Source organism: Mytilus galloprovincialis, chromosome 13 (genome assembly GCF_965363235.1).
Source record: "Mytilus galloprovincialis chromosome 13, xbMytGall1.hap1.1, whole genome shotgun sequence".
Taxonomy (NCBI): domain Eukaryota; kingdom Metazoa; phylum Mollusca; class Bivalvia; order Mytilida; family Mytilidae; genus Mytilus; species Mytilus galloprovincialis.
Window position 1 is genome coordinate 5,665,077 of NC_134850.1, and position 18,469 is coordinate 5,683,545.

The 18,469-nt window shown below is 33.9% G+C and overlaps 1 protein-coding gene across 1 annotated transcript in view; it reads left to right on the forward strand.

Moving 5' to 3' along the window:
* The window catches only part of LOC143057371 (uncharacterized), a 94,062-nt gene that overhangs the window by 11,681 nt on the left and 63,912 nt on the right, over positions 1–18,469 (forward strand). Inside the window, exons 11-18 of the mRNA XM_076230676.1 lie at positions 88–251; positions 4,870–5,043; positions 5,424–5,642; positions 6,946–6,988; positions 7,281–7,444; positions 8,597–8,767; positions 9,758–9,973; positions 10,761–10,803. Of these exons, the coding sequence (XP_076086791.1) occupies positions 88–251; positions 4,870–5,043; positions 5,424–5,642; positions 6,946–6,988; positions 7,281–7,444; positions 8,597–8,767; positions 9,758–9,973; positions 10,761–10,803 (1,194 nt within the window). The remainder of the gene's footprint in view (positions 1–87; positions 252–4,869; positions 5,044–5,423; positions 5,643–6,945; positions 6,989–7,280; positions 7,445–8,596; positions 8,768–9,757; positions 9,974–10,760; positions 10,804–18,469) is intronic.

The window sequence follows — 18,469 nt, forward strand, 5'->3', positions numbered from 1 at the left end:
TGAATGAAGGCTTCCTGACCTCCAAAAATTATCTGTATTTTTGATTTTGTTATGTGCTTCAGTAGCTTAATATCATTATTTATTCAGTTACTTTATAGAGGAGCTAGCTGGTTCCCTGACATACTTAGTAAGCTTGAACATAAGTTTCTGTTACAATGATGGACAGCCTTGTAACATTATAGCCTCAGTATTGGAGAACACACTGTTGCCAAGAGATTTGTGTGCATGGAACACTGACTACCTCATTCCTGGTAAGATTACCTCATTCTATGCATCAATACACCTTATCACTATTTGTCTGCCGTTGCTGGACATCGCAAAGATTCCCGTATAATTTTACATCACAATGGAAAATCTCTGAGGTCACAAACGAAAAGTAATTGTTATATGACATCATAGTTCAAGTGTCACTGATTCACGGGGTCAAGGATCTCAAATTCTCAAACAAATATATTGTTTATGCCCAATTATTGGATAAATGACTTTTTCATGTACAATATTTTGAGTTGTTCAATTTCATGTATAAATATGCTTGTTTATGTTGTATAGTGTATGATGATATTTTTTTTTTTTAAATATTGAAGTGTTAAACATAAATATGCAAATAGGGGGTCTCATTGGGGAGTTCTGATCCCGGATCCTGCTTACTGTTTTGTCAGATTCCCGCATCCTGCTTACAATATGTACGTAAGCAATTCTCATTTTTTAGCTCACCTGGCCGAAAGGCCAAGTGAGCTTTTCTCATCACTTGGCGTCCGGCGTCCGTCATCATCCGTCGTCGTCGTCGTCCTGCTTTAACTTTTACAAAAATCTTCTCCTCTGAAACTGCTGGGCCAAATTTAACCAAACTTGGCCACAATCATCATTGGGTTATCTAGTTTAAAAAATGTGTCCAGTGACCCGGCCAACCAAACAAGATGGCGGCCATGGCTAAAAATAGAACATAGGGGTAAAATGCAGTTTTTGGCTTATAACTCATAAACCAAAGCATTTAGAGCAAATATAACATGGGGGTAATATTGTTCATCAGGTCAAGATCTATCTGCCCTGAAATTTTCAGATGAATTAGACATTTCGTTGTTGGGTTGCTGCCCCTGAAATGGTAATTTTAAGGAAATTTTGCTGTTTTTGGTTATTATCTTGAATATTATTATAGATAGAGATAAACTGTAAACAGCAATAATGTTCAGCAAAGTAAGATCTACAAATAAGTCAACATGACCAAAATGGTCAGTTGACCACTTTAGGAGTTATTGCCCTTTATAGTCAATTTTTAACCATTTTTCGTAAATCTTAGTAATCTTTTACAAAAATCTTCTCCTCTGAAACTACTGAGCCAAATTTAACCAAACTTGGCCATAATCATCATTGGGGTATCTAGTTAAAAAAATGTGTCCGATGCCCCGCCCAACCAACCATGATGGCCGCCATGGCTAAAAATAGAACATAGGGGTAAAATGCAGTTTTTGGCTTATAACTCAAAAACCAAAGCATTTAGAGCAAATCTGACATGAATTAAATTGTTCATCAGGTGAAGTTCTATCTGCCCTGAAATTTTCAGATGAATCGGACATTCCCTTGTTGGGTTGCTGCCCCATAAATGGTAATTTTAAGGAAATTTTGCTGTTCTTGGTTATTATCTTGAATATTATTATAGATGGAGATAAACTGTAAACAGCAATAATGTTAAGCAAAGTAAGATCTACAAATAAGTCAACATGACCAAAATGGTCAGTTGACCACTTTAGGAGTTATTACCCTTTATAGTCAATTTTTAACCATTTTTAGCTCACCTGGCCCGAAGGGCCAAGTGAGCTTTTCTCATCACTTGGCGTCCGTCGTCCGTCGTCGTTAACTTTTACAAAAATCTTCTCCTCTGAAACTACTGGGCCAAATCAAACCAAACTTGGCCACAATCATCATTGGGGTATCTAGTTTAAAAAATGTGTGGCGTGACCCGGTCAACCAACCAAGATGGCCGCCACGGCTAAAAATAGAACATAGGGGTAAAATGCAGTTTTTGGCTTATAACTCAAAAACCAAAGCATTTAGAGCAAATCTGACATGGGGTAAAAATGTTTATCAGGTCAAGATCTATCTGCCCTGAAATTTTCAGATGAATCGGTCAATCGGTTGTTGGGTTGCTGCCCCTGAATTGGTAATTTTGAAGAAATTTTGCTGTTTTTGGTTATTATCTTGAATATTATTATAGTTAGAGATAAACTGTAAACAGCAATAATGTTCAGCAAAGTAAGATCTACAAATAAGTCAACATGACCAAAATGGTCAATTGACCCGTTTAGGAGTTATTGCCCTTTATAGTCAATTTTTAACCATTTTTCGTTAATTAAAGTAATCTTTTACAAAAATCTTCTCCTCTGAAACTACTTGGCCAAATTAATCCAAACTTGGCCACAATCATCTTTGGGGTATCTAGTTTAAAAAATGTGTGGCGTGACCTGGTCAACCAACCAAGATGGCCACCACGGCTAAAAATAGAACAAAGGGGTAAAATGCAGTTTTTGGCTTATAACTCAAAAACCAAAGCATTTTGAGGAAATCTGACAGCAATAAAAATGTTTATCAGGTCAAGATCTATCTGCCCTAAAATTTTCAGATGAATCGGTCAATCGGTTGTTGGGTTGCTGCCCCTGAATTGGTAATTTTGAGGAAATTTTGCTGTTTTTGGTTATTATCTTGAATATTATTATAGATAGAGATAAACTGTAAACAGCAATAATGTTCAGCAAAGTAAGATCTACAAATAAGTCAACATGACCAAAATGGTCAGTTGACCCGTTTAGGAGTTATTGCCCTTTATAGTCAATTTTTAACCATTTTTCATAAATTAAAGTAATCTTTTACAAAAATCTTCTCCTCTGAAACTACTTGTCCAAATTAATCCAAACTTGGCCACAATCATCTTTGGGGTATCTAGTTTAAAAAATGTGTGGCGTGACCTGGTCAACCAACCAAGATGGCCGCCACCGCTAAAAATAGAACATAGGGGTAAAATGCAGTTTTTGGCTTATAACTCAAAAACCAAAGCATTTTGAGGAAATCTGACAGGGGATAAAAATGTTTATCAGGTCAAGAACTATCTGCCCTGAAATTTTCAGATGAATCGGTCAATCGGTTGTTGGGTTGCTGCCCCTGAATTGGTAATTTTGAGGAAATTTTGCTGTTTTTGGTTATTATCTTGAATATTATTATAGATAGAGATAAACTGTAAACAGCAATAATGTTCAGCAAAGTAAGATCTACAAATAAGTCAACATGACCAAAATGGTCAGTTGACCCATTTAGGAGTTATTGCCCTTTATAGTCAATTTTTAACCATTTTTCATAAATTAAAGTAATCTTTTACAAAAATCTTCTCCTCTGAAACTACTTGTCCAAATTAATCCAAACTTGGCCACAATCATCTTTGGGGTATCTAGTTTAAAAAATGTGTGGCGTGACCTGGTCAACCAACCAAGATGGCCAGTTTTTGGCTTATAACTCAAAAACCAAAGCATTTTGAGGAAATCTGACAGGGGATAAAAATGTTTATCAGGTCAAGAACTATCTGCCCTGAAATTTTCAGATGAATCGGTCAATCGGTTGTTGGGTTGCTGCCCCTGAATTGGTAATTTTGAAGAAATTTTGCTGTTTTTGGTTATCTTGAATATTATTATAGTTAGAGATAAACTGTAAACAGCAATAATGTTCAGCAAAGTAAGATCTACAAATAAGTCAACATGACCTAAATGGTCAATTGACCCCTTAAGGAGTTATTGCCCTTTATAGTCAATTTTTAACAATTTTCATTAATTTGGTAAATTTATGTAAATTTTTACCAAATATAGTTCTCTGTTACTAATGGGCAAAGTTCATGATAGATATAATTGTAAGAAGCAAAATCGTTCAGTAAAGTAAGAACTTCAAACACATCACCATCACCAAAATACAGTTTTGTCATGAATCCATTTGTGTCCTTTGTTTAATATGCACATAGACCAAGGTGAGCGACACAGGCTCTTTAGAGCCTCTAGTTCGTAAATCTTAGTAATCTTTTAGAAAAATCTTCTCCTCTGAAACTACTAGGCCAAATTTAACCAAACTTGGCCATAATCATCATTGGGGTATCTAGTTTAAAAAATGTGTCTGGTGACCTGCCCAACCAACCAAGATGGCCGCCATGGCTAAAAATAGAACATAGGGGTAAAATGCAGTTTTTGGCTTATAACTCAAAAACCAAAGCATTAAAAGCAGGTCAAGATCTATCTGCCCTGAAATTTTCAGATGAATCGGACATTCCGTTGTTGGGTTGCTGCCCCTGAAATGGTAATTTTAAGGAAATTTTGCTGTTTTTGGTTATTATCTTGAATATTATTATAGATAGAGATAAACTGTAAACAGCAATAATGTACAGCAAAGTAAGAACTAAAAATAAGTCAGTATGACCAAAATAGTCAATTGACCCCCTAAGGAGGTATTGCCCTTCATAGTCAATTTTTAACAATTTTCTTAAAATTTTCAATAACATTTTCCACAGAAAGTACTGTTATAGATAGAGATAATTGTAAGCAGCAAGAATGTTTAGTAAAGTAAGATCTACAACAACATCACCATCACCAAAACACAATTTTGTCATGAAGCCATCTGTGTCCATTGTATAATATTCACATAGACCAAGGTGAGCGACACAGGCTCTTTAGAGCCTCTAGTTTTAAATTTCCAGTGTCCCGCTAGACCTCATTTCCCATTTTCACAGCACAATAATTTGACTTTCACGTGTCACACTTACAAAAAATCAGCAATCCCGCGTCACGCTTAGACCCCAATGAGACCCACCAAATAAAATGTTTTTAAATGTTTGTTTTGTAGGCTTTTCACTGAACACCTGGTCGACAGATAATTTCCCCACAGTTGGACATCCATTACCAGAATATGCTGTTGAACTCCTTTTTGAACAACTAGGAATATCACAGTATCGTCCTTCTACACAGTGTAGTGAAACAGCTTTATACATGGCTATACCACCTGGAGAATGGCTAAATGGTATAGTATCTTGCAAATATGCACCAAAATTTAGCAAAATTGTAGAATTTCAGTTGTCATAAGAAATTGTAGGCAAAGTCTAAAAACACATAACAAGGGGGAAAATGAAAGCTGACGAATAGTTTTGTAAAAACTGCCCTCTGCTAGAAAAAGCTAAGTAATTAGCAATGTTGTTCTTTTCAAATGTTAGATTGTCTTGTATATGATATCTTTTTTATTTTAGTAACTTGGAGATAGCAAAAAAATATGCTTCGAATCTACCTTCATTTAAGGCAGAATTTACATTGGTATGCATAAATTGTCATATCACCCTAATGGCAAACTTTGAAGTTTTATTGCCAAATCAAATTTTAATGGCAGACATTATATGTTTTCTTCAGCTTGTCCACTGAGCACCAACATCCCAGATCTAGATCCCAGCTACACTGGTATTGCATGTCATGTGACCGATATGTGTACAGGTGTCGACTGCTGTGTGACCTCTACAGTTTTAGATAGGTCATTCAATGTCAAGGTTGAACTGGCCCCTTGTGACTACATCCTGACTATTGGTATTGATGATTTTGTGTACAGTTTATCACTGGAAGAGTTTAGAATGGGTAGGTATAAAATGTACTTATAAAAGGGAACAGAAGGGACACAGGGGCTTTATTTTATTTATGTGAAATATTGAAATAATGACAATATGAAAAATATGAAGATGTGGAAGGATTATTACTAATGAGACAACTTTCCATCAGAAACTAAAAAAAGTGGATTAAAGCACCTAAATATAAAAAAGAAGATGTGGTATGATTGCCAATGAGACAACTATCCACAAAAGACCAAAATGACACAGACATAAACAACTATAGGTCACTGTACGGCCTTCAACAATGAGCAAAGCCCATACTGCAGTCAGCTATAAACGGTAAAGTCCTTTAACCATGAGCAAAACAAATACAGCATAAAATTTATATGCCTGTTTGTGTACAGATGTTGAGTGCAAATGTAAAACAATTCAAACAAGAATCTAATTAATGGCCTGATATAGGTACAAAATAGAAAGTGAAAACACAGATATGGCAATCAGCAACAAATGACAACAACTTAACTAGAGACTCCAAATCTTATTCCTGATTCCTGTATTTTGAACCTTCTTGGTTTTGGTAGATATCTTTTTAACAGCCAAAGTTTAGATAAGTAAAGATGAAGAATAAATATCTCTTGTCAAATTTTATTGCCCTTTTATCAAATTACATTGTTGGTATATCAAGGGAAATGTATACTTTATTTAAGGAATGACTAATATTTTTTCTGTCTATGAAGAAATAACATAAAAAATTTGGTGCACACTGAATAACAAGCGTAGCGGGTTATTTAACAGTGTGCACCACATTTTTATGCCCCACCTACGATAGTAGAGGGGCATTATGTTTTCTGGTCTGTGCGTCCGTCCGTCTGTCCCGCTTCAGGTTAAAGTTTTTGGTCAAGGTAGTTTTTGATGAAGTTGAAGTCCAATCGACTTCAAACTTAGTATACAGGTTCCCTATGATATTTAATTTTAATGCCAAATTAGAGGGTTTACCCCAATGTCACAGTCCACTAAACATAAAAAATGATAGTGCGAGTGGGGCATTCGTGTACTGGGGACACATTCTTGTTTATGATATTTCGAATAGACTGACAAAATATTACAGTCATTTCTTATAATTTAATTCTAAATTCCATTTTAAACCGGAGAAAACAATGAAAAAACGTTGATGACGTCACGGTCACATGACTAAATTATGTCTATGGGCTGATAAAACAAATAACGTCAGCCAATCAGAAGACGTGTTACATCCAAAATTAAATTATGAATGATTATATTTGAAAGATCATGATGAAATATGTATAATAATGGCTGAATTTATTTTAAAGGTGAACAACAGCAGTTTTCTTTAGGAGGTGTTGTTAACATTGTGTAAGTATTCTTTTATAAATTATTGATACTTTAAAAAAATCTAGAAATTTGTGTCTTTTCTAATGTTTAAATCATCAGACAATATTTATTTTAGGTCTGTTGATAAAGTAATTTGTCAATGTACAGATCTACATTCAGTAGGACTGAAAATTTATTTATTTGCTAAATTCCGAAAAACAAAAACCGAAGTTACAAAACAAAAGATAACAGAAACTTACAGAATGGCTTATAAAACAAAAATGTTTTTATCAATTTATATTTGACATATTTGTTATATTACTAATTATTTCAGGTTTTCGGTGTATGATTTAGCAGCATCTAACTACTATCTGATGTCAATGAACATTACAATCTGTACAGAAAGTATGGCACCTTGTGAGCAGACGTTCATTGTGCTGGATAATGTCCTATTACCAAAAAGACAGTGTACATGGAATGCCACTTTTGTGAATCCAAGTATGTTTACCTTATAACATAGAAATACTCTTTTGAACAAAATATTGTAAAGTGGAGAAAAAAATATCAGATAAATACATAAGAAACAATTTGAAATTTAAAAAAAAATTTACTTCCATTTCCTTTTTTTATGTGAATGTGGGAGATGTGATTAAGGCTAAAGATGTGACATATGACAAACATCGGGGTAAATTGTTTATTTGGTTTTTGCATGTGCTCTATATTTGTGGGTCCAAAAACTAACTGAATATTACCCTTAACCCTTTCCTCCATATTGACGTCTTTTGACGCCACCCCCTTTACTCCATAATGACGCCTTTTGACGCCTGTGTAGTACCTCAGTTGAAATGCTCTGACTACGAAATGTCTGGATCAGAATTAGAAAAAAATGTATCCAATATGAGAAGGATATCCATGAGAATATCTGATTTGAATTTCATTGATGAAATATTTGTTTTCACAATGCATCAATACTTTAAACCTGATGATTTTTTTTTATTGAAAAAATCCTATGCGAATCTAGTATGTAAAAAAAAAAATCCATGGAGGAAAGGGTTAATCTAGTATTTTTCATGAAAGGTCTTTCCTATGACATCACAACTGTATTCATTGGCGTTAATGGGTAAGAAAATAGCAGTTTTAAATTTTTTATTACCTGAGCTTTAAAACAGAATGTAAGTCTTGTATATTAAATCAAAAGTTCAAATTTCAGTAAAAAGCTCAGGTAAATAAGATCCATATTGATTTATACAAAATTGATCCATTATTTTCAAATTGATGATATGATTAATTATTGGTACTGTGGATTCATTAATTTTCGTGGATACCAATTTTCGTGGATTAAGGAGAACTTACATGTTCGTTAATATCTAATTTCGTGGTTTTGCTGAAGTCTGCATAAAAGCCTATAAAAAAATTGTTATTTGTTGAACATTTAATTTCGTGGTTTATCTGTACCCACGAAATCCACGAAAATTGGTATCCAACGAATAATAGTGAATTCACAGTATTGATTAATATATACTGTTCTCATATTGTGTTATTCTGTTTTATGATCGCTTTGTCTGTCTGTTTGTCTTTTGTGTCAAAGAAAAGGTTTTGGAATGATAACTCAAAAATTTGATATTGAACTTTCAAGTGTTATATTTTTAGCATTTTCTCTAACTAACTGGATGATAAAGAATGGTGTGACAGCACCGTTACCAGGCTTTGCTATAGCCATATTGCTGGATGATCTTGCAGTGTCACCCTGTCTTTTATCAAGTTCCTGTGACAGAGGGAGAAGTCCTTATAATAAAGAAGTTACAGACGGATGGAGAAATGGTAAGTCCCTATTAATTTTGATATATAGAGTGATTTTGGTATTAACAGGGGAAGAAATTTAGGTATTATCTTGAAACCCAGCATGAAGATTTTTGGGATCATGTATACTTAAATTTTGAAACGTGTGGCTTTATTAAAGTGCATTTTTAGTACTTTTTTATGCTCCCACCGTAGTGGAGTGGGCAATAATTTTTACCCTTGTCTGTACGTACATCCTAAAGTTGGTTTCCGTTCTCTAACTTTAAATTGCTTCAACCAAATGTTTGAAACTAATACAAAATGCTTATTACAACAAAACACAGATGAAGTTTTAGTTATGGTGGTGTCACCTTTACCTTTCTAGAGTTATTACCCTTTACAATTAAAAAAATGCAGAATTTTTGTTTACGTTCCTTTACTTTAGTTTGCCTCACCCAAATTTTATTAAACTTAAACTTAAACATCGGGCCTATTACAACTGACTATGCGGTATGGGCTTTGCTCATTGTTGAAGGCCGTACGGTGACCTATAGTTGTTAATGTCTGTCATTTTGGTCTTTTGTGGATAGTTGTCTCATTGGCAATCATACCACATCTTCTTTTTTATATATAATGCTTATTACCACAAAATACAGATCAAGTTTGATGGTGTCGCTTAAAAAACGTTCTAAAGATTTGCCCCTTTACAAATGGAAAAATAGGAATCTAATATCTGTTATAAAAATATCAATGATGTAGTTGTAAAAAGTATTTTATAAAATTGGAGTTATCTTCCTTAGTTCATAATACCAATGCAATGTTCCCTGAAAAAAATGTTAACAATCTTTACACTTAGGTTCTTATAAGCACTTTGATTAATCATCTTCAGTTTTGTCCATTTATAACTTTATATGATATACAAGCAGGAGCATCATCTGTGTCCCATGGACACATTCACCATTTATTTTCTTTAACATCTGCATAAAATTGTAAATGTAGAGACTGATACAATCCTTTGTCATGCATTTTCAGTTTGCCATGATGATCTGAATGTGACCTTGACACCTATAGCTGAAGACGACCATGTGACTTGTGTATTTAACTGTTACACTTCAACCTGTTGTTATGAGGTGGATGGTATTGGTCGTAGCATCATGTCCAGTGTAACAATAAACACTTGTAAATCAGAGATGAGACTAACCATAGAGAGAATAACACAGACAGTATCATTGCAAGATTACAACTTTGGTAAGTTCATTAAAATATTGTGTTGACCCACTACTAGATGATAGTGTTTTGTGTCCTAGCTTCTTAAGGCGACTGATTGTGTCCAGATGCTCAGATCTTCCTAAGATGACCGCTGTTAGTTTCAAGATGCTCATAGCTTCTTAAGGTCACTGTTTGAGTCAAGATGCTTAGATATTCTTAAAATGACTGCTTGTATTCAGAAGACAAATGGGTCAATATGGACATTTCATAGCAATTTCTTCATTTCTATAACCATATCATAAACTTGGATATTTATGAAGGATTATTTCGAAGCTGAGACATTTTCACATTTATAGTTGAGTTTGTTTTTGTAGCTTTATATTTAGGAATATCAACGTAAAATCTATGACCAGTAAAGCAGTCAAGACATTTCAGTGTGTGCTCTCTTGTGTTAAAATTTAGTATAACCTGTAATACAATTGTATGAAAAGAAAGAGATGTGGTATGATCGTCAATGAGATAACTATCCACCAGAGTTTAAATGATAAAAGCAATTATAGGTCATGATAAGGCCTTCGTCAATGAGGCAAAAAACACTGTATTGTCATCTATAAAAGGCCCTGACATGAAGAATATGAAACTATTCTTAACCTAGATAAGAATAATGGCCTAGTTTATACAATACAATTTATGAAAAAGAATAATGACAGACATGAACCAATGACAAACACTGAATTACAGGCTCCTAACTTGGGACAGGCACATAGAATGTGTACAGGTTAAATATATTTGTAAGCTCTCAACCTTCTTTTCTTTTCTCTTTAAGGTTCAGCAGCCAGATTTTCCTTATTTGGTGTCTTTAGGATAGAGTAAGTATAATGTTATTCATTTGAACAATGTTTTGGGTAAAGATTGCATGAAATGCAATCAAACCCTATGGGGCTGACTTGATATTAAATTTTTGGAAGGTTTATCCGGTTCATTCCCTCTATTCCCACTTTTTATAAATCTGGTAAGAAAAGGTAAAATTTCATGTGGGAATAGAAGGAAAACTTGTGCAAACAAAGGATTTTACTGTACAAACATTTTTTAATCAACTGTTAATTGACCAGTGTTTTTTTTTATTAGAACAGGTAATAAGTTATTTTTGCATCAGTTTGATTTTTTTTTTTTTTTAAACAAAATAAATAATGAAGTAAAGTTAACAGTTTTCACCCATTATTTTATATCTTTGATTATTGGTCCAAGTAATTATATTTTAAAGTATACTTTTATTCCACATCTTAAGCCAACAGGAATCACCAAAAGCATTAAATTATCGTTTATTTAAAGTTACTTTGGAGTTTGAGAAATATTTATTTTGGATGACCGGCAGATATCCTTATTTCTTAAATTTGGAACTTTGAACATGAAATCTCCAATAGAAACTGGAAGATGAGAAAACAGAAAATGTGTATTGTGTAATTCAGATGCCATTGGTGATGAATACCATTACATTTTTAATTGTTCAGCTTTCGATAATTGTAGAAAACAATGTATTGCATATTACAATAGAAATAGAACAAACACATTGAAGTTTTATGACTTAGCGAATTCCCCAAAATGTACAGAACTGAACTAACTTTGTAAACTTATTAAGGAGATCAATAACAAATTGAACTTTTCTGGGTGAACAATTGTGAATGCCTCTATCTACTTTCGTACATTATTTATTTATGTAATTGTATTGAAATGTGTATAATTATCTCTATACCTTTCTGTAATTTGGTTTGTGAGAATAAAGATATATATATATATAAGATTATACTTGGTTATAATATTATATATATCATGATTTATTAGTAAAGCAGACAATTTTTTAAAGTTACAAATTCAAAAATTTAAAAATAAATCTGACTCCAGTCTATTTATCATAATTTTTCTTTATTTTTAAGTACAAATTCAAAAGTTTAAAAACAAATCTAACTCCAATCTATTTATCATAATTTTTCTCTATTTTTAAGTATTTATTTGATGAAACATATTACAAATAAACAAGGTATTATACCTAAACAGTGTACCAAATATGTTATGCTTTAAAAAAAAATACAGGTAAATCTTAAAGGGAAACTTCGCAAAAAAATCAAAAATTGATATTATGTTCATTCTGTATAAAAATGCTCAAATTCATAGATATTAAAGTTTTATTCCGCTAGATAAGTGATCACCATCGATTTTAAATTTAGAGTATCAATTCTCTGCTATCCGCCATTTTGTCTTCTTTCCCGATTAATGAAAAGATATGTCTATAAACCACAAAGAAACAAAACTACAGTAACCGATGTAGTCGTAATTGCGTGTCGATATCTTGTCAATCGTACGTACAGTTGTTTTATCCGACTAACTAACTTGATACGGAAAATATTCTTTAAATTACCATGGTCTGTTGATTTTAAACTTGATATTGGAATTAGGTGAAAAGTCAAAGTTGAAATCATAAATAAGTGTTCCGTGAAAATTGTTTTCGAAAATCTAATTTGTTCATAATTCTTTAAAGTAATAAACTGTTTTCAAATATATTTTGATCTTCCCTCTTCTGATCACCAGCAGGGCTAAAGGTATTACTTCCAAAGGTATTGTGAGGGGTGTGAGGTGACACGTCCAGGTATTCAAGCGATTTCCTGTCGGGCTTGCAAGTTCACGCATCGTTTCACTTCTGCAGGTATTGATCAGTGTACACGGCTGATAACTTTTAACTTTCCATTTTGAACCATCAGATGTATAATATACAACTCTGTCTTACTTGTCATTACCAAACTCATACGCTTGTTTATAAATAACATTTCTGGTGTAAAGAATATTATTCATAAAAATAGAAATAATACCCAAAAAATAAGATTTGATGAAATTAAAATCTATTTAAATATCTTTTCCACGGGTGAATTTGGGAAAATGTAATATATACTCATTGTCAAAAGTAAAGGACAGATTGGAACATACCAGAAATATTGATTTAAAAAAATGTACGCACTTGCCGACGATTCGTTTATACGACTGGATAGAAAGTTACGGAACTATAGCGCAATTTAAAATATATACATGTATACATTGAACATAAGAAAAAAAACATATATTTTGAATAAATAGGGGTAAAAGTGTTGTAAATAGACTAGTTCATGTATGCCAACAGTATGTAATCATCGAATGTCGATAGACTATTGTATACAACAAGAAGAAGAAAACCAATTTGATCTAATAACAGGTCGATGTATAACTTTTGCTTTGGTTCATTGAAGTTGTGGACATAGTAAAATCACAGATTTATATTTCAATAAGATTGTTCTGGAACAAAGGAAGGAATTCGTCATCACAATTGTTATATATGCCACTGGACGAACACTAATTATCCCGAAGGGATGTGAATATTTTGCTGGGAAACTTTTGAGTATCAAAGTTTCAAATTAATTTCGGGATTTTTTTTTCTTTCTTGGTATTCAGTAACAGAAAAAAGAATAAATTACTTGTCCGCTAAATAGGGATATTCTTGTCAGATGAAAGACTTTTAGTTATATTTAAAAAATAGGAAAATATGACATTAAATTGGTTCTGTCTTTTTTTTAAACATCGTTAAAAAGATGTGTGTCTAAGGTGAACGCCACTAGAACCCTGTAATACTAGTACAAGAGTATAGCATGTAAACATTCCTTCTCAATAATATGGTTGTATTGGAAATCTTTTCATACAGATTGACAACTCATTGTCCGATATGCATGTAATATTTGTCACATGACGCCCATAGTTCTTTCTACCATCAACAGCTTCCAATTGCTTTTGAGCATTTCCATATGCTCAAGTCAATGGGTGTTTCGGATAAGAGAGATTTCTGAAATAAGAATGTTTGAAGGCAACACTTTTTTTAAGATGAACTAAATACAAAACTGTATTCAGCTCTAATTCTTTTTTTTAAATAAAACATTATTTAACTGTTAAAATAGCAGTAGTTATTTTATTATCGTAGTTTGGACAATAATATTAAATAATTGATTTGTCATCGTTTAGACATAAGGAGAGAAACTTATGTTATCCTAATTTGGATAGAATACATAACACACATAATCAAGGAATAATAACTGTTTTTATCCGAATTCGGATACGAAGAGTACATGACGCACAGAGTTACGTATGCAGTGTGGAGATCCTTATCCAAATTCGGATAAGTACTAGTATATTTAATTTCAAAATAAAGTCGTCTTGGTCGTTATCCGAATTCGGATAAGAAGAAAAACAAATTGTACATAGGAGATTTTTTTTTATCGATTGATTGATTGATTGAAAAAAAATCAATCAATCAATCATTGGGTTCTACAAGTATTTTATTTGTCGTTGGTAAAGGCGAGTTTGTTACACTGCAGTAGAAAAAATACCTCCAACATGCCATTAAAAGGCAATGAGGACCTAGAGCTACACTGATTGTTGCGGTTGTTTTTTTTTAAGTTTTGGCAGGGCTATATTCTCATTATATTACACAAATTTTCGTTACACCATATCGATGCGACTAGTTTGTATATCGTTATCCACGTCGAATGAAAGAAATGAAGGAATGTTTATTTTTCTCTCAAAGATTGTTTGTCGTTCTATTTTTTCAAGGTTTGACGTGTCATCGTATGTAATGCTCTTAATTCATAGAAAAATATAACAAAAAGAGAAACAAAAATTATGTTCCGAAATACTGCATTTTCACACAATAAGAAATAATGTATCAATTTGCAGGTCTTTGTTGTAGTTACTGATTCAAAGTAATCAGTTGGATGAATGCCACGTCCACTTGTATTTTTTGTCGATCTGATGAGTTAATCCTTTTTCAACTGATTTTTATAGTTCGTTCTTATGTTGTACTGTCATACCACTGTCCCAGGTTAGGGGGAGGGTTGGGATGCCGCTAACATGTGTAACCCCGCCACATTATTTATGTATGTTCCTGTCCCAAGTCCGGAGCCTGTAATTCAGTGGTTGTCGTTTGTTACTGTGTTACATATTTGTTTTTCGTTCATATTTTTACATAAATAAGGCCGTTTGTTTTCTCGTTTGAATTGTTTTACATTGTCTTATCGGGGCCTTTTATAGCTGACTATGCGGTATGGGTTTTGCTCATTGTTGAAGGCCGTACGGTGACCTATAGTTGTTAATGTTTGTGTCATTTTGGTCTTTTTGTGGGTAGTTGTCTCATTGGCAATCATATTACATCTTCTTTTTTATAGTATCTTGAATATTTCAATACGATTGTTTGTCTCCATTCATTTAATCATTTGGAGTACCCTTTAACCATGACTATGCATCATTTGGCTGTTAGTGGTTTGCCAGTAAACACATTATATATTTTTGAAAGTTTTAATATGTTAAGAAATAGATAATTAAAGCCGTATAATAAGAGATTTGAAAAGGGGAGGGGAGGGAGGCGTTTCACCTACCTAGAATATGTTTGGAGTTGAATAGGTAAAAAGTGTGGATGATGCAACAGTATACGAAGCATCTCAAGAAGGTGGAGGTGATGCTCCCCTCCCTTAAATCCGCCTCGGAGTTAAGAAAAGTTTTTTAAGTATATATGAGCACATTTTTTAAATTGAGTTTTGAATTTGCTTGTCTTTCTGCGTGTTTTCAAACATGACGATTCGACCGAATCTAGTATTTTAGTTAAGGTTACAAAAGCGCAATTATTTGTTTACATTTTACCGGCAAGTTTTTTTACCTTAAGATGGTACTCAGAATAGTCTATGCTATACGGCTTCTGATTTGACACAGGATTTGAATTACATTTAATCGAAAGCTTATCCAATTAGGTTTAAAAATTGCCGAAAATCATTGTCATATGTTACGAAGTATAGAAAATATGTTCAATTTCTGCACGTCTATGCTATTAAAAGTATGCCTTTTTCATTCGGCGTAAAAAGGAGAAGATCTTTTTCAACTGCATTTTAAGTCAATTTGAGCCGCATGACCCTATAATTTTTTTTGGTTGTAATGCAACACTGGCATTTCTAGTAACAGGAACTGCCACCCGTTTTTCCCTAGTTTGTGTAGTCTTCGAGGAAAAAAAATACGGAACACTAGTGGTACCCTTTGGAAAATGCATTACGAATAATTGCGCTCTTGTAACCTTAAGATAATCAGTACACACTTTATTTCTATGATTATATATAAAAAATGTCAAACTTGTGAAAAAATGAAAATATTTTCAAGACCAAATCAAAACCGGAAAATAATAGTTTATAATAGATAATTCTGTAACCTGACTGTTTAAGCTTTAATATGATAAATAGTATCGTCAAATAATTGATACAGCTCGTTGTTATATAATTTTAGCATCTGATTACTATATATGTCGTTGTATGTTGCTAATTAAATCTTGTTTACATATATATTATTTACTCTTTACTTGAATATAAAAATTATACATGTTTTATATATATATAAACAAATTCTTTACCTTTTGAAACGAAAAAAAATATATATTTAATTAATTTCCAAGTTGGACAAGAACAAGACTCGGTCACAAACTTTTTCCTGATTCGTATACGCATGTACAGATAAAGTACTCTGACGTAGCTTCCCTTGTATTTCGGTGACCTAAGGTTGAACGAATTTTTGTTATCGTAACAGCCTCATCTGTTTAGTGTTAATGCCAATCATTACGCTCTCGATTACGCTGCACCTAGAGTGAAAAGCGGGAAAGGGTATACCTAAAATAATGCATATGGACAAATCCGTTAATTTGATTTAGTATTAGAACAAAAATCGAAAATTATTTTTAAAAAAGATTTCAACAAAATAAATCTGACTATTTCCGTGGCGAAGAGGTATAAAAGTTTCATCTTTTTCCGTTTGTACGTACATATACGCTTTTATGCCCACTAGGTACAAATGATAGACACTTGCCTAAGGTTGCCTGGGCCCAAATACCCAGGTGTGTAAAGTTTCGGAACTTTTTTTAGGTCCAAAGTTGGGGTAGGGTGACCCTACCATCCCCCATCTTTCGTTTATAAGATTTTCCCTACGGCAAAGCTGTTTTGCCTACTAGGTACAAATGATAAACACTTGCCTAGGTTGCCTGGGCCAAAATATCCAGGTGGGTAAAGTTACGGAACTTTTTTTTTTAGGTCCAAAGTTGGGATAGGGTGACCCTACCATCCCCCTTCTTTCGAATATAAAATTTTCCCTACGGCAAAGCTTTTATGCCCACTAGGTACAAATGATAGACACTTGCCTAAGGATGCCTGGGCCCAAATACCCAGGTTGGTAAAGTTACGGAACTTTTTTTAGGTCCAAAGTTGGGGTAGGGTGACCCTACCATCCCCCTTCTTTCGAATATAAAATTTTCCCTACGGCAAAGCTTTTATGCCCACTAGGTACAAATGATAGACACTTGCCTAAGGATGCCTGGGCCCAAATACCCAGGTTGGTATAGTTACGGAACTTTTTTTAGGTCCAAAGTTGGGGTAGGGTGACCCTACCATCCCCCTTTCGTTCATAAAATTTTCCCTACGGCAAAGCTTTTTTTGCCCACAAGGTACAAAGGATAGACACTTGCCTAAGGTTGCCAGGGCTTAAATATCCAGGCGGGTAAAGTTACGGAACTGTTTTTTAAGGTCCAAAGTTGGGGTAGGGCGACCCTACCATCCCCCTTCTTTCGTTCATAAAATTTTCCCTACGGCAAACCTTTTTTAACCACTAGGTACAAAGGATAGACACTTGCCTAAGGTTGCCTAGGCCCAAATGCCCAGGTGGGTAAAGTTACGGAACTTTTTTTTTTAGGTCCAAAGTTGGGGTAGGGTGACCCTACCATCCCCCTTCTTTCGTTCATCAAATTTTCCCTACGGCAAAGCTGTTTTGCCTACTAGGTACAAATGATAAATACTTGCCTAGGGTTGCCTTGGCCAAAATATCCAGGTGGGTAAAGTTACGGAACTTTTTTTTAAGGTCCAAAGTTAGGGAAAGGGTGACCCTACCATCCCCCTTCTTTCGAATATAAAATTACCCTACGGCAAAGCTTTTATGCCCACTGGGTACAAATGATAGACACTTTTTGCCTAAAGATGCCTGGGCCAAAATACCCAGGTTGGTAAAATTACGGAACTTTTTTTAGGTCCAAAGTTGGGGAAAGGTGACCCTACCATCCCCCTTCTTTCGAAAGAAAATTTTCCCTACGACAAAGCTTTTATGCCCACTAGGTACAAATGATAGACACTTGCCTAAGGATGCCTGGGCCCAAATACCCAGTTTGGTAAAGTTACGGAACTTTTTTTTAGGTCCAAAGTTGGGGTAGGGTGACCCTACCATCCCCCTTTCGTTCATAAAATTTTCCCTTCGGCAAAGCTTTTTTTGCCCACAAGGTACAAAGGATAGACACTTGCCTAAGGTTGCCAGGGCTTAAATATCCAGGCGGGTAAAGTTACGGAACTGTTTTTTAAGGTCCAAAGTAGGGGTAGGGCGATCCTACCATTCCCCTTCTTTCGTTCATCAAATTTTCCCTACGGCAAACCTTTTTTAACCACTAGGTAC